The 17,319-nt window shown below is 36.1% G+C and overlaps 1 protein-coding gene across 5 annotated transcripts in view; it reads right to left on the bottom strand.

Annotated features, from left to right (window-relative positions):
- COP1 (COP1 E3 ubiquitin ligase) overlaps window positions 1–17,319 on the bottom strand; it is a 259,654-nt gene that overhangs the window by 186,279 nt on the left and 56,056 nt on the right. For all 5 annotated transcript variants that reach the window (XM_053909249.1, XM_019425614.2, XM_019425593.2 and 2 more), the window contains exon 6: window positions 14,237–14,305. In XM_053909249.1, the coding sequence (XP_053765224.1) occupies window positions 14,237–14,305 (69 nt within the window). The remainder of the gene's footprint in view (window positions 1–14,236; window positions 14,306–17,319) is intronic.

Genomic DNA, 17,319 nt, shown 5'->3' with positions numbered 1-17,319 from the left:
AACTCAATAATTTATTATTATTAAACTCTGAAGATAATGTCCCATCCTTTTAGTATCCCAAAAAGCTCTGGCTGGATAACATACATATTATTATATATGGATGATGCTATATATGAGGTGAACTACACAAAACTGCCAGTGTTCAACAATTTTTACTTCCAAAACCAGTAATTTCATATGGTTCAACTTAAAAAAACTATCACACTAGAATAAATATCCTGAGTATATATCATTTGTTCTCCCTGGAAAATGGGAGAATTTTTGTTTTAAGATTTCAATTATACTCTACTTTTTTTTTGAAGACAGAATAAGTTCACAGACAATCAAAAACCTGGGAATATAAAAATAAAAATATTATAAAATCTAAAAATAAAACTAAGGTACAAGTGCTGCCCTAATATATACATGTAGAACATAAAACAAAATGATGTAACCTACCTATGTGAAAAAGCCTGAAAAAGTATCAAGACAAAAAAAATTTTCAAGATTGGAGAAATGGAAATCACTTAGCACATATTAACTGCGACATTTACATTTAATGATGAGATTCTGAAGGGGTTCAGTTAAGTTACTGGGGCACTACGATACTGTGATTTATAATAAGAAATTCATAATTGGTCTTATTCGGCTCCTGGACACAGCTCCTAAAATGCTTGATGGTAAGTGTCCTTCTGTGTGCTTAATGACATGACTGGTGGCTGGCGCTCCTGTAGAGCCTCCAGATGAGGGCTGGTTGCCAAGGGAACCAAGTATATAATTAGGTTGGGACTTTCAGCCCACTACACCATGCCCAGGTAAGGGAGAAGGACTGGAGATTGAGTTTAGTCACACCTTTGCAATGAAGCCTCCAAAAAATCCGCTAACAGAAGGTGTTTGAAGGGCTTCTGGTTTGGTGAACACGTGGAGATGCTGAGAGGGGGTCACACCTGGAGAGTGTATGAAAGCTCTGGGCCCCTTCCCATCTACCTTGTTCTGCACATCTCTTGTATCTGGCTGCTCCTGAGTTGTATCCTTTTATAATGAAGTGGTAACCTAGCAAGTAACTGTTTTCCTTAGTTCTGCAAGTTATCAAACCCAAGGAGGAGGTCATAGGAACCTCCAATTTATAGTCAATCAGAAGAACAGGTGACAAGGTGAACTGCAATTTGCATCTGAAGTGGCATCTCAGTCTTGTGGGACTGAGCCATTAACCTGTGGGATCTGAGGCTAACTCCAGGTAGACAGTGACAGAATCGAATTGCACTGGAGGACACCCAGTTGGGTGTCCACAGAGAACTGAAGAACTGCTTATGTAAGAATCACTCACATATATGGTAGCCAGAAGTATGAGAGCAGAGTGATAAGGGAAGCAAGTATTTTCCCATCAGGCAACAATGCAAGACACTACAGTAATAGAAAAGAGAAGAAAGACACAGGACAACAATTCTAAGGAAATAGAAAAGAGAATTAATCTAAATTCACCCTTCAAACATGTTTTGTAACTGGGAGCAGCAGGATCTAGAATAAAAGTATAAATCAGAGTTGAAGAATGTTTTGGTGATATGGAGAAAGTCCACAAAGATAAACTACCATTACCTGGATGAAAACTGATCACAAATTGGGAATGATATCCAAAATCAACCCTGTATTGTATCATCATGAGTTTAGGGATTACTAAAAATAATAATAAATACATATGATGGAGAAATGCTTGAAGCTCAGTCTTAAACCTGTATTAAGGCACTTTCAACACAGCATGATGTACCAAAACCCAAAGAAAATTTAAAGAAACATTTAAATTTAATAAGTGAAGGTTAAAAAAAAAAAAAAGTGAAGTTTCAGAATCCCTTAAGACTAAAATGTAAAAGAATTCAAAAATAAAGAGCCCCCTTTTACAGACATTTGCTTTGCGGCTTATAGATGTCATTTGTACTGAGTTACTGACCTACACATGATTTGATAAAAATATGCTAAAGTGTTAAACTTAATGTTTAAACTTTGTTTTTTAAAAGATAATATAATTAGAATAAATTGTAGCTGCCAAGACTATTTCAAACATCTGACATTTTCAAATCTGAAAAAAAGAATACTGGAACACTTTCAGGAAAAAGAAAATGGGTGAAAAACGAGAATAGCAAATTTTCATGTACTATATATAAAAACTATAATGAGATACCAGTGTATACCTATTAGAGCATCAAATCCAGAACAATGACAACATCAAATGCTGACAAGAATATACAGCAATAGGAGCTCTCATTTATTCCTGGTGGGAAAGAAGAATGGCACAACCACTTTGGAAGACAGTTCGGCAATTTCTTTAAAAAGTAAACATAATCTTAGCATGATTCAGTAATCATGCTCCTTGGTATCTACCCAAAGGAGTTGAAAACTTATGTCCACACAAAACCATATTTATAGCAGCTTCCTTCATAACTGCTAACACTTGGAAGGAACCAAGATGTCTTTCAATAGGCAAAGTGTAAACATTATCACATTCAGACAACAGAATGTTATTCAGCATGAAGAAATGGGCTTTCTGGGTTGTAAGGGTGGCTCAGTCGGTTAAGCGTCTGACTTTGGCTCAGGTCATGATCTCACAGTTCATGAGTTCAAGCCCCACACTAAGCTCTGCACTGGTGGTGCAGGGCCTGCTTGGGATTCTCTCTCCCTTTCTCTCTCTGCCCCTTCCCCATTTGTGCACTCTCTCTCTCTGAAAATAAATTTAAAAATAAACTTTAAAGAAGAAATGGGCTTTCAAACCATGAAAAGACATGGAGGAAATTTAAACACATATTACTAAGTAAAAAAAGCCAATGTGAAAGGCTACATAGTGTTTAATTCCAACTCAATGACATTCTGGAAAAGGCAAAACTGAGGAAACACTAAAAAATCAGCGATTGCCATGGGTTGGAGATAAGGAATGGGATGAACAGATGGAGCACAGAGGAATTTAAGGGCAATGAAAATACTCTGTATGATACTATAATGATGGATACATGTCATTACACATTTCTCCAAACCCACAGAACGTACATAACCAAGAGTGAACCCCAAAGTAAACAACAGACTTTGGGTGATTATAACATGTCAGGTTCATGAATTTTAACAAAGGTACCCTCTGGTGAGGGATATTAATGGGGGAAGCCTTTGCACATGTGAGGGCAGGGGGTATATGGAAAATCTCTGTACCTTCTCACTTTTGCTGTGAACCTAAAACTTCTGTAAAGAAACAAAGTCTTTAAAAATATATGGAAGACGTGGTTACACTTCTTCTAAGAGTTATTACCAAAAACAAAGCAAATTTAGCCATATGAAGTACAAACTAAAGTTATACCACCACCCCATAAATATACACATACTTAATACATAAATCCTATAACAGCAGGCAGGCTTAATTATAAGCCTTCATTCAGCCCCCTGATTGTAATTTTTTTTTTTAAGTTGAGAAGAAAGCATAGAACAAGCAAGACAAAAAAAAAAAAAAAAAGAGAGAGAGAGAGAGAGAAAGAAAGAAAAAAGGAAAGAGAAGAAAAAAGAAACTGGACCACAGGTGACATATGGAGATGGCTTACTTAAAAGCAAATGTAGGGGTGCCTAAGTGGCTCAGTCAACTAAGCATGTGACTCTTGATTTCGGCTAAACTCATGATCTCAAGATCCTGAGCTCAAGCATTGCCCTCCTCCCCCCAGCACCCCACCTTGAGGCTCCAGGCCCAGCCTGGAGCCTAATTAAGATATTCTTCCTCTCTCTCTCTCTCTCTCTCTCTCTCAAAACAATTTAAAAATTAAAATGTTTTTAAAAAAACAAATGTAAATAGATATCAACACCAGTACTGTGTGATAAGTTACAAATATAAGGTAATATCTACAGCAACCCTTAAAAAATGTATACAAAGAAATGTACTCAAAACCATTATGAATAAATAAAAATAAAATTCTAAGAAGCATTCAGATAACCCTTAAGAAGAAAACATAAAAAAACAGGGGCACCTAGGTGGCTCATTTGGTTAAGCGTCCAACTTCAGCTCAGGTCATGACCTCATGGTTCATGAGTTTGAACCCCGCATCAGGTTCTGTGCTGACAGCTCAGAGCCTGGAGCCTGCTTCTGATTCTGTGTCTCCCTCTCACTCTGCCCCTCCCCTGCTCACACTCTGTCTCTCTCTCAAAATTAAATAAACATTAAAAAAAATAAAAGAAAAACAACAATAACAAAAACCGAGGTGCCTGGGTGGCTAAGTCAGTTAAGCGTTAGACTCTTGATTTCAGCTCAGGTCTTGATCTCAAAGTTCGTGAGTTTGAGCCCCGCATCTGGCTTGCTACTGTCACTGCAGAACCCACTTTGGATCCTCTCCAGCCCCTCCTTAGCTCTCTCCCAAAAATAAACATTAAAAAATACATACATATATATATATGTGTGTGTATATATATATATATATATATATGTATGTATTTAAAAAATAATAATATAAAAAAATGAAATAACAAAAACCAACACACAAAGGAAACATAAAACAAAGAATAAAATGGTAGGCTTAAGCCGTAACATTTCCATTAAATGTAAATGGTCTAAATATACTAGGACTGATTCCGGAGGAGTGGATAAAAAAAACTCTTGCTATCTTTAAGAAACTCACCTCAAATATAATTATTCAGTAATTCATGTAACAAGGAAACAAAGACTCAGTAAAGATGCAGAAATGTTTTGCTACACATTTAACAAATTTTACATTGCAGCATGCAATTGCAGAAAAAACAGTCTTTTTCAAAGACAAATCTTTCAAAACTTAACCAACAGGTAAGAGTGCAGATATCATATTTAATATCTGGAGGACATTAAACACCAACTATTTACTGATAAAACACCATCTATTTACTGATAAAAATAAATAGGAATAAAACACCAACTATTTACTGATAAGAATGTAATTAAAACAGCAATCAGTAACAAAAAGGCAACAAGAAAACTCCAATGTCCAAGTAATAATTTCACTTCTTTTTTTAATGTTTGTTTATTTCTTTTAAGAGAGAGAGAGAATCCCAAGCAGGCTCTGTGCTGTCAGCGCAAAATCTGACACGGGGCGTGATCTCACAAACCCTGAGTTCGTGATATGAGCAGAAATCAAGAGTAAGATGCTTAACCTACTGAGCTGCCCAGGAGCCCCCTAATAAATTTACTTCTAAATAACCCATAGGCCTAAGAAAAACTGTAATGAAAATTAGAAATTCTCTTGAACTAAGGAATAAATAAAATACCATACCGAAATCATCAGATGCAACCAAGGAAAAATTATGGCCTTAAATCCCTATATTAGAAAAAACAGTATGCATAATATGTACATCCAAGTTAAGAAATTAGAAAAGGGATAATAAAATAAAACCAAAAAAGTAGAACAGTAGAAATTATAAAGTGCATAAGTTAGTCAAATGGAAACCAAAAATAAAAAGAGAACAGAAACAAAGCCAATAGTTGGTTCTTTTAGACAGACAGACTCATAAAACTGGCAAGAGTGAATCAAGAAAAAAAAAAGGAAAAGGGAAAGCAGCAGTAAGCAAAGTCAGGAATGAAAGTTATTACTAAACACTCTGGGAGGCGTTCAAAACTTAATATTAAGACCAACCTTACACCAATCCATTTGAAAATTTAGATGAAACAAACAACTAGAAAAAGCATAACATGTCATAGGTGATATTTAAAACAAAAACTGAACAATCGTAACTGTTGCATAACAGTTATTCTGTTATTCTGTAAGAGAATAAGCATAACTGCATAAGCACGTTGTGTTGCAGTAACTAATCAATAGTTTAAAACTTTCTGCAAACAAACAACAAATCCAGAGAGTTTCTTCAGTAAAATCATTAAGCATTCAACAAAAATATCCTCCCTAGACTACACAAACTCTTCCAGAAAACAGAAGGAGGGTACATTCCCAAACTCATTTGATAAAATAACAAACTTTATAGCAAAGCTGGACAAGATCAGCATAAGAAAAAACTTATAGGACAATCTCACTAATGAAAATAGATGTAAAATCCTAAACAAAGTATCAGCAAACCAAACAATACAGAAGAGGATATACATCATGGCCAAGTTTGGTTTACACTAGGAATGCAAGTAGGGCAAACAACCATCCTGGGGTGGGGGGGGGTGGGGGGGGGGGCGGTGCCGGTTCCTAGAATGTAGAATGTTCAGTGATAAAACTAGAACATGCCTGGGCAAATCAGGATGGATGATCACCCTAGCTGCAAAGCTAATTGACCCTTTTATGTTAAACCAATTTAATTATTCACATTCATAGAATGAAAAAAAGTATCATCTCAGATGCACAAAAATTTTGGAGAATACTCCATCCCCACTAATGATTAAAGGGAAAAAAAAAAGTCCTCTTAGGAAACTGGGAATAGAAATTTACTTCCTTGAACAATAAAAAGTACCTACAAAAAAACCTACAGAAAACATCATACCTAATGGTGACACGTCGAAAGCTTTCACTTTGAGATCAGCACCAAGACTAGGATGCCCCGCTATCACCACTTCTATTCATCATTGTACCGGATGTCCTAGCCAGCAGAGTAAGACAAGAGAAATAAATAAAAGATATAAGGATCATAAAGAAAGAAACTAAACTGTTAATACTTGCAGATGACGATGTGTATACAGAAGACATAAAAGAATCTACAAATAAATTATTAGAATTAATAAGAATTTAACAAGGTTGCTGGATAAAAAAATTACCTATAAAAATCAACTATATTTTTATGCACCAGCAACAAACAGCAAGAAACTGAAATTGAAGACACAGACATTGTTTATAATAGTATATAAAAAAAAAAAATTACTGAAGAGCTAATAAATCTAAAACAAAGGTGTGTAAGAATTCCCTAAAAAATATCCAAATTGTGAAGGACATTCTTAAGGACCTAATTATATACAGAGAAATCCTTCATTCATGGGTCAAAAGCCTCAATATTGTATATGGATATACTCTCCCAAATTGATCTACGGAGTCAAAGTAATCCCAGTTTAAAAAAAAAAAAATCACAGCAGGTTTACCATGTAAATGTACCAGCTGGTTTTAAATTTTATATAGAAAGGGGTGCCTGGGTGGCTCACTCAGTTGAGCGTCCGACTTCGGCTCAGGTCATGACTTCACGGTTCGTGGGTTCAAGCCCCGCGTCCAGCTCTGTGCTGCCAGCTCAGAGCCTGGAGCCTGCTTCAGATTCTGTGCCTGGAGACACAGCATCTGCCCCTCTCTCTGCCCCTCCCCCACTCACGCTCTGTCTCTAAAAAATAAAAAGTTAAAAACATAAATAAAATAAAATTTATATAGAAATAACAAGAGCCATAGATAGCTGAGAATTTCCTAAAGAACAGTAATTTAAAGTTCTAGTATTTACCACAACATAGTTCTGCAAAAAGATAGACAAATAGACCAGTGAAGCAGAAAAGAGAGCTTAGAAATGGACCCTCACATACATGGACACATTATGCATGACAAAGGTCGTGCTTGAGAGCAATAGGAAAAAGATGGACTTAATTAAGGATGCTTGGACAAATGGGTATCCATATGAAAAGTTGCCTATCCTTCACATTATACATGATAATCAATTCCCAAGTAGATTATAATCTGAATGTCAAAAATAAATAAATAAAGCTTCAAGTACTTAATATGGCAAAATGTCCTCATGACTGCAGGTGGGAAATTCTGTATCTAACTCAAAAGGTAGGGAAGACCAATAACTCTAACTCTATTAAAAACAGGGGCAAAAAAAAAAAAAAAAAAAACAGGGGCACCTGGGAGGTTCAGTTGGTTAGGCACCTGATTCCTGGACTCTTGATTCTGGCTCAGGCCTCAATCTCATGGTTCCTGGGATCAAGCCCCAAGCGGGGCTCTATGTACTGAGAGCGTAGAGCCTACTTGGCATTCTCTCTCTCCCTCTCTCTTTCCCCTCCCCTGCTGGTGCTCGAGCTCTCTCTCTCAAATAATAAACTTAAAAAAAAAAAAATAGAAACTTCTGTTAGTCAAATGACATCATTAAGGTAATGAAATAAGCAGCCCAATTAGATGGGAGAAAATATCTACTAAAGATGGAGATAGAGAGTTCAAAGAATTTTTATCTAGAATATATAAACAACAAACCATTAACAAAATTAACTAAATAGAAAAGATGCAAAAAACTTTAAACAAGTACTTTACACATACACAAAAAACCCAATCAGCCAATAAAAAACATAGTTTAACTGGTGCTCAACCTCATTAGTCATTAGAAAAATGCAAATTAAAACTACAAAGAGATAGCAATACATATTCCCCAGATTAGCTAAACTGAAAAAAGTCTATTGTGATACCAATAGACTTTTGGCAAGAATACAGTGCAGTAATAACACACATGAAACACCTGTAGGAAGAGTAACTAATACAACTACTTAAGAAAAGTTTGTTATCTACTAAGTTTGAAGATATATTTTGTCCTATGACTCATCAGCTCCACTCCTACATACATACCAAACAGATATACATGCATATATATGCCTGGGTACATACATAAGATAGTAGCATTGTCTGTGAATAGCCCAAAACCAAAAACAACTCCAAAGCCCATCAACCACAATGGTTGAATGCGGTATATTCAATTAATAAAATACTATGCAACAAAACTAATCTACTATAGCCATATACAATATGGACGAACCTTAAAATTGAGTCTCAGACAAGAACAGAAATAAACAATACATGCTGAAGTAAATCTTTTGAAGTTCAAAAAAAGAGAGACTCATAAATACTTAGGCATCAAAATAATAAAGAAAAACAGGGAGGTGATTAATTATCAGAATACTGACCCACTTAATGGACAAGGGAAAAAGCAACAATCTGGAAAGGTTAGGCAGGAACCTTGGGAGTCCCAGCAATAACCTGACTGTTTAATCAGGACAGTGGTTACATGGATGGTCATTCTATAAATCTTTAAACTGTAAATTTGTTTATGGATGTTTTTATTTCATATAAAAACAATATAAAATTAATTCACTGGAACTCCAAACAAAACCAAAAAGAAACCCAAGACTTACTTATCAAAACTGTCTACTCCTGAGACCAATATTACATATGTTAACTAACTTGAATCTGAATTAAAAAGAAAAAAAAAAAAAAAAGCTACGGCAACTGAGTGGCTCAGTTGGTTAAGCATCTGACTTGATTTCGGATCAGGTCATGATCTCAGAGTTCATGGGATCGAGCCCCACACTGGGTTCTGCGCTGACAGTGCAGAGCCTGCTTGGGATTCTCCCTCCCCTTCTCTCTCTCTGCCCTTCCCCAGCCTGTGCTTGCTCACTTGCTAGCTCACTCTCTCAAAATAAATAAACATTTAAAAAAAAAAAGAATGAAAAAAAAAAAGCTGTCCTATTTCAGTAAATTAAACAGGTACCACAAATGTCCAGAAACACATTTTGAATTTTTTTAAAATATTTTTAATGTTTATTTTTGAGAGAGAGAGCAAGAGAGAGAGAGAGAAAGGCAAAGAGAGAGAGAGAGAGGGAGAGAGGGAGAGAGGGAGAGAGAAAGCGAGCCTGTGTGTGTGAGCAGGGGAAGAGCAGAGAGAAAAGGGTACAGAGGATCCACAGCAGACTCTGCCCTGACAGCAGGGAGTCCAATGCAGGGCTCAAACCCATGAACCATGAGATCATGACCTGAGCTGAAGTCAGATGCTTAACCGACTGAGCCACCCAGGTGCCCCCAAAAGTTAAAACTAAGTCAAATGAAATATAAGGCAATCATTTAAATGCTGGTACAAATTTGACTTTTACCTTAAACCCAGGGCCCTTTTGTTCCATCTGACCATGAAGAAAGAATAACATGTTCATTTAAATATATTTACTTATTGGGGCACCTGGGTGGCTCAGTTGTTCAGCATCCAACTTCTGACTTCAGCTCAGGTCATGATCTCACAGTTTGTGAGAGTGAGCCCCACCTCGGGTCTTTGCTGACAGAGCAGACCCTGCTTGGGATTCTCTCTCTCTCTCTCTCTCTCTCTCTCTCTCTCTCTGCCCCTCCCCCTCACTCACATGCATTCACACTCCTCTCTCTCTAAAAATAAATAAAAACTTTAAATATTTATACTTATCAAATGCTGTGGTAGGCAGAATCTAAGCCTCCAAAGATTCCCACTTAGTATTCACACCCTTGTGTTAATTACCTCTCCTGCTGTAGGTTGGACCTAACGATTTGCTTCTAATGACCAGAAGATAGTACATATGCTGGAATGTAACTTCCAAATTGGAGTGACTGCTGTCTTCAAAACGTTCTTTCCTTCTCACTTGCTCCCTCTGAGAGAAGCCAGCAGCCATGTAGTAAGCAACCAATGGAGAAGTCCATTTGCCATGGTATCGGTATCCCTTTCCAACAGCCAATGGGTGAGCCTGGAAGGATTCCTATCCCAGGCGAACTCTGAGGTAACTGCTACCCTGGCCAACATCTCGACAGTAGCTTGCTAGAAACCCTGAGCCAAGGCACTCAGCTACATTGCACCACGATTCCTGACCCAAGATATTAAATGTTTAATGTTTCAAGCCATTAAATTTGATGGTAACTTGTTACACAGCAATAGGTAACAAATGCAAACGCCTACTATGTGTCCTCTTAATATCTGAAAAAGAGTCAGTAGGGAAAATTAACTCAAAAACGAAAATTAAATGTAGGATTCTAATAGCCCTAAAATACTAGCAAGATGTGATATTGAAGCAAATAAGTATGTTAAATCTGAAAAGCAGATTTAACTTCTTAGATTGGTATATATAAATATCTAAACCAACATGCATCATGACCCCAATAAAAGTTAAGTATAAGATCACAAAGTTAATTTTCAAAGTCTGAATGTTAATCTTAGGAAAATAAATTCAAAAGTAGTACTCTGCCGCCTGGTCAGCCTATACTTTGATTGAATAAGTTCAAGTATAAATTACACAACAGGACATAAGACCTCTAACAACAATATTCATTTTGAGGATTAAGTATGCAAATATACTTCATAATATATGTGAAAAAATATAATCACTTCATTCTGTGGGTACTAAATTAATCAACTAAATTCCTAGACTAAAGTTTCTTATGATTACATATCACTACTGGTACCTGACTCCAATTATGGAGAAATTTATGAAATTCAATCAAAGTAACTGATAAATTTTTAAAGTCTATTGACATAGCACTAAATTTTCAAATGTTTTAAACTTTGTTAACCTTGCTCCTCAGTGTCTCTTACATAATTAAACCTGAAATACTCAAAGCATGGGCACAACAACAACAAACAAAGAAAACCAAAATGTAGTAATAACAATATAATCAATGCACAAAATAGATATCAATATCCAGAAGTACTCAGAACTAGTGCACTTCAGAGTTAAATTGCCCACAGTAAGAAAATATGGTTCAAAATGGAAAAAGAAATCATTCAATCACAAAGATCAATCTAAAGTCAAACTATAAAATTCTACAGTACAATTAACCCAGACATTTAATTGCAAAAACACAGAAACACAGATACTAAGAGCTATGGATCAAAAGCGGTACCCTAGAAGGTACTATTAGAGGCCCTCAACCACCACATCCGAGAGAGGAAAAATTACAATCACAAGGATGAATTATTTACTAGAAAATAATTTTCTGTTGATCTCTCCCATTTCTGAACATCCTGTCATAGCTTTAGTTCCAAATTATCTTTCCAAGGATGTTTCTACAGCAAACACAGAAATAGTGAATTTGCCTGTGACAGAGGGCAGATTTATTTTCTGATCAATATGATAAAAATAATATCTCCCTGCAGGGCAAAGACTAGATATGTTTGCCAGAGACCCTTTTAAAAGCCTGGGATTTCTCAAACTCGGGGTTCCTTTGTTGTTACATAAATACACTGTATGTGCAGCACTCGCCTGAGCGCATCTCTACGACACCCTGGTGAGACTTGAGGTTCAGAGAAAACATACAAACATGAAGCAGGTGCACCAAATGTGCCCACAATAAAATCCTCTATCTCCAGCCCAGAAGTCTCATGTAACTGACAGCACAAATGAAAGTGTTATAGGCTAACTTGTGAGATTGCTAGTAAGGTAATAATCTCAGGATCTTCACAGTTTTTTTAGAGTTATATACTGTATCCTTTTATTACCTGAGACATTTTAAAATCTAACAATTTTGTTGCAAGCATTAACAGACCCCTAGAAAAGCAGTGAAAAACCAGGGTCTAATAAAAACCTTAAATAATTCAGGACACAGGGACTCCTGGTGGCTCAGTAGGTTAAGCGTCTGACTTCAGCTCAGGTCATGATCTCATGGCTCGTGAGTTCGAGCCCCACACCAGGCTCTGTGCTGACAACTCAGAGCCTGGAGCCTGCTTTGGATTCTGTGTATCCCTCTCTCTCTGCCCCTCCCTGGCTCACACTTTGCCTCTTTCTCAAAAATAAATAAACATTAAAACAAAAACTTTTAATAATAACTCATGACACAGATAATGACCAGCCATTTACTTAACCCTCAGACACCCTCATGTTTGGACTGCACACTTAATTGAGTCATTTACTCATTCATTATCACGTAATTCCTCATGTACTTAATCCCATGTTCAATGAGTTTAAAGTTTAAAGCAGAAAGAAGCGTATGTATGAAACTACTGCAAAACAATTTCACATTCTGTCTTAAAAAGTTGGGAGGTATGTATGCGATATGAAAAACTATCACTTTTCCAAAGAATTTTCTATGGCAAAAAGATGTTGAGTGTACATATTAAAGTAATAATTTTATTTCCATATATCATAAAATTTTCAGCTTTGCTACGCAACGTGTGGTCCAAGGACCAACAACATCATCACCTGAAGCTTCCTAGAAATGCAGACTATGGGGCTCCAAAACACACCCCCAATCAGAACCTGGATTCTAACTATCTTCAGGTGATTCTTATGAAGATCAAAGTTTAAGTAGCCACCAAAAGAAAAAAAGAGAGGAATAAATTTTAAATTTATAATGAAAATGTTTTTGTTAATAGACATATTAAAACCACAATTATTAGCTCAGTAAAGCTTAAGTTTAAGAAAACAAGTGAAAAACCAGATAAAGAATATTTAGCTATCAACAGTATCATAGTACAGGAAAATCCAATTGGAACAAAGTAAGAAAAAGTAAAAACAGATATCACGAATAATCGAAACAAGGAAACATCAAACTAAGATAATGTAAGGTTCTGACAACACACACTAACCATACTTCATCACAATAAAAACATCTCTCTTTAGTTTCAAAAACAGATGGCCTAGAACTGAGCACATAATAGACATTACATGTATTTTCTAAGTGAATAAAAAAATCTTACTTAGAAATCTTAAAATAAAAATATAAGAGATTTGAGGACAGTTCAGAATTTAAATGTAGAACTCCTTTTTGAAGTTATATTGGCATTCTCCCCATAATACAGAATTTTGCCTTTGATTTTCCCATATTTTGTACACGTGTGAAATGATTGAAGAATTTTATAAATGTCAAATGAAAAAAATCCTGATTATAAGATTATTAATAAAAAGTTACCTTTTAGCTATCCTGCATGACATACTTCCCAAGTTCCAAACAGGCAGCTATGTTTTTGCCTGTTTTTCCCCCCAGGATACATTTCTGCCATAAGAAAAATACCTAAGACTTTATTATCTAAAGTTCTGAAGTTCTCTTTTCAGGGTGTCATTTGATAATTCTATTTTCTGTTCTTTAGAGCTTTGAGGTAAGTCACTGTATTCAATCCTACAGAAAACTTTTCAGTACATCTCCAAAAAGGGATTTTTAAAGTACCAATTTGTAGGGGTACCTGAAGGCTCAGTCAGTTAAGCATCCGACTCTTGATCTTGGCCCAGGTCACGATCTCAAGATTCATGGGATCGAGCCCCACGTAGCCTGCTTGGGACTCTCTCTCTCTCTCCCCCTCTCTCTATGCCCCTCCCCTGCTCACGTGCTCTCTCAAAATAAATAAACATTAAAAAATAATGATAAAGTATCCAAAGAAAGTAAAAAATAATAAAAATGTTTTAAAAATAATAACAAAGTACCAAGTTCTAAAGGTAAAAGTTAAAATAACAAAGCATAAGGAAACTGCCTACAACTCAAAAGCCTTTTTTAAATGTTTAAATAAACTTTTGAGCATGAAATGCCTTTACAAAAATGGGCAATAATAGGAATAGTCAACAGTAAATGAAACATTATGTAAAACATACAAAATAATATACCTCTCTCTTATTTCTTCTTGCAACCTTGAGGAATTCCATAAGGATCTGTAGTTGGGCTGCATGTGATTCCTATAACAGAAAATTATAATTGTTCTTTTAAAAACATGACTATGAGTTCAAAGTTTTCTTTAACACTGCAGTATAACCAGTATGAAACAACTTCATGCATCCATTTAAATCAGCCTATAACTTCTATTAATCAGTTTTCTCATTTACTAACTGGCATTTTTAAAAAGAAGCCATTTCCCCAAAACTAAAACTCATTTTAAGAAACAGGGGTTTTAAATTACATTTCTCATCTATCATACTGAAAAAACTACTTACAGAAAATGGCAATTCTGTTATCTGCCCTAGCATTCTCTTCCAACCAAACTAAGAGAACGCCAAGACAAAAATCATAGTGGATTCAACACAGTTCCTGGAAACTAAAATCACTTTCTCCAAAGGCAGAATAATATTTGGGAAGGAATTCATACCTTTTAGAAATGAAACTTACTATTTGTGGCTATTACCTACTCACACAAATGTGAGAATATATGTCCATAGAGAATTTCAGTCAAAAATCAAACATTCAAGAACAAATATTTTAATATAATCAAGTGAAGGAAGAGGTAAATAATCTGAATTGTTAAGTGAAACAAACATGTAACAGATAAAAGATAATTATAAGGTTGACAGTTTCTGGGTATAAAATATAAAACTGCAAATATTTATCTGTTACTGTTAAAATTCACACAAAGAAACAAGGAATTCCAGGTGAATCTGATGAATGAATATATGTAAAAAGAGCATCAAAAGCTAAAAATGGAATGAGATAGTTTATTAACAAAGGTAACTCTAATTTCTTATATATTTCAAAAGAAGAATAATAAAGACCAGAAAATCACTTCCAAATCAAGCAAAAATAAATAACAAAAAATAATAAAACTTTCATTTACCTTGTTATGCAACAGAATTGTCTGGGGGCATTTGTTAAAACAAATAGGGACAATTATATTTGATTCTGTTACTCTAGAAAATATTCCAAGAACCTTTGTTTCTTAAGTCTCCAGGGACGTCTGGATGGCTCAGTTAGTAAGGCAACCTACTTGATTTCGGCCATGATCTCAGGGTCTTGGGATTGAGCCTTGCACCCAGCTCTGCACTGAGTGTGGAGCCTGCTTAAGATTCTCTCTCCCTCTCCCCCTCCCCGCCTCTCTAAAATAAAATAAATAAATAAAACCAAGTCCCCAGATGATAAGAATAAGCCAGTCAAAATTTGACAAATCCCTAAATATTATACATATCACGAAAAGGCATGGCCACCCACTCCCAGAGTCTATCCCCTATGAGGAGAGGGTTCTTCATATTTTAAAGGGTAAAAGGCAAAACAGATCAATGAAATGTTTAAGTCAAGACAATAAGGACAAGAGAGAACAAATATAAAGAAGCAATCACATTAGGATATTCTGATTAACATAACTGAATTAATGTCTCACAAGTGAATAAATTTTTAAAACATAGTATCATGAAAATTTTAAAGTGAATTGTTTTCCTGCAAAACAAAGTGGTATTTACTAAACCTTAGACACATTCCTGAAAAGTTGAACTATCACACAGAACAAACTCATCAAGGCTCTGTGCCCCAACACTGATGACAAATACCCTTCTGCACCCTTCTTAGGACTTTTTTATACCGATTATCTATAACTGTCAACAGAGTATTTGGCTAAAGAGCAAAGACCACATCTTTATACAAAAAGAACATACACAGCCAAGACGGTTGATTCATTTGCAAAGGATGTATACAAACTATCCTCAAAATACTAAGTTTGAATACTTTGCTTCAGTCTATCAACTGGAACATGTAAAGTAAGAATGCAACTGATCTGTAGAAAGCTTTTCTGTAGAAAGAAGAGGGGGAAAATCCCTCAAAGCCTCAAGGTCAAGGAAAACTGGGACCAACTAAGAACAACAGGAATTCAATTCAGCAAATGGCACCTCTTCTGAAATTTAATCTTCTTTAAAAGTATAATTTCGGGGCGCCTGGGTGGCTCAGTTGGTTAAGCATCCGACTTCAGCTCAGGTCATGATGTCGCAGTTCACAAGCTCGAGACCGGCATCGGGTTCTGTGCTGACAGCTCAGAGCCTGGAGCCTGCTTTGGATCCTGTGTTTCCCTCTTTCTCTGCCTCTCCCCCACTAGTGTGTGCGTGTGTGTGTGCGTGCGCATGCATGCTCTCTCTCTCTCTCAAAAATAAAATAAACATTAAAAAAAGTATTATTTCAAGAAAGGAGATAAATGGCAAATTTCTGAAACTGTAATTTCATATGTAAATACAAAAGAAAAATAAAGGAAACAGAAGATTAAAATAAGAATGCTTAAAAATGTGAAGAATAGGGGTGCCTACGTGGCTCAGTAGGTTAAGCACCTGACACTTACTTTTGGCTTAGGTCATGATCTCATGGTTCATAACATCGAGTTCTGCATCCAGCTCTGCACTGGCAGCACGGAGCCTGGCTGGGATTCTTTCCCTCTCTTTCCCTCTCTCTGCCTGTCCCCTGCTCATGCTCTTTCTCTCTCAAAATAAATAAATAAATATTAAAAACTTTTTTTAAAAAACAATGCTTAAAAGACTACACTGTATGTTAGCTAACTTGATAGTAAATAAGAAAGAAAGAGAGAAAGAAAGACCAGAAATATTACATTTTCCCAGGAGTCAAGGCAGAAAAACCTTAAAATACACAAACATCAGGTATAATACTCAACAAAGGGTGGAACTTTCCCCAATGCTCAGTGAGAAGGAGAGGAGTGGCAGTTGCCTGAGCTGTGCCCAGCAATGTGCCCCTTCCCACCTCCCCACCCATAGTAAAAGAGGGGCACCTGGGTAGCTGAGTAGGTTGAGCGTCCGACTCTTGATTTTGGCTCAGCTCACAATCTCCCAGTTCATGTGATCAAGCACCGTGTTGGGCTCTGCTCTGACAGCATGGAGCCTGCTTGAGACTCTGTCTCTCCTAGTCTCTCTCTGCCCCTCCCCTGCTCACGCTCTCTTTCTCTTTCTCAAGATAGAAAACTAGCTCTGCAAAAGAATGTGATTTGCAACAA

Source organism: Panthera pardus, unplaced genomic scaffold, assembly GCF_024362965.1.
Source record: "Panthera pardus isolate Hobbes unplaced genomic scaffold, ASM2436296v1 HiC_scaffold_21, whole genome shotgun sequence".
NCBI classification, from domain to species: Eukaryota; Metazoa; Chordata; class Mammalia; order Carnivora; family Felidae; genus Panthera; species Panthera pardus.
The sequence above is the reverse complement of the archived record's forward strand: the minus strand, read 5'-3'. Positions and strand labels throughout refer to the sequence as shown.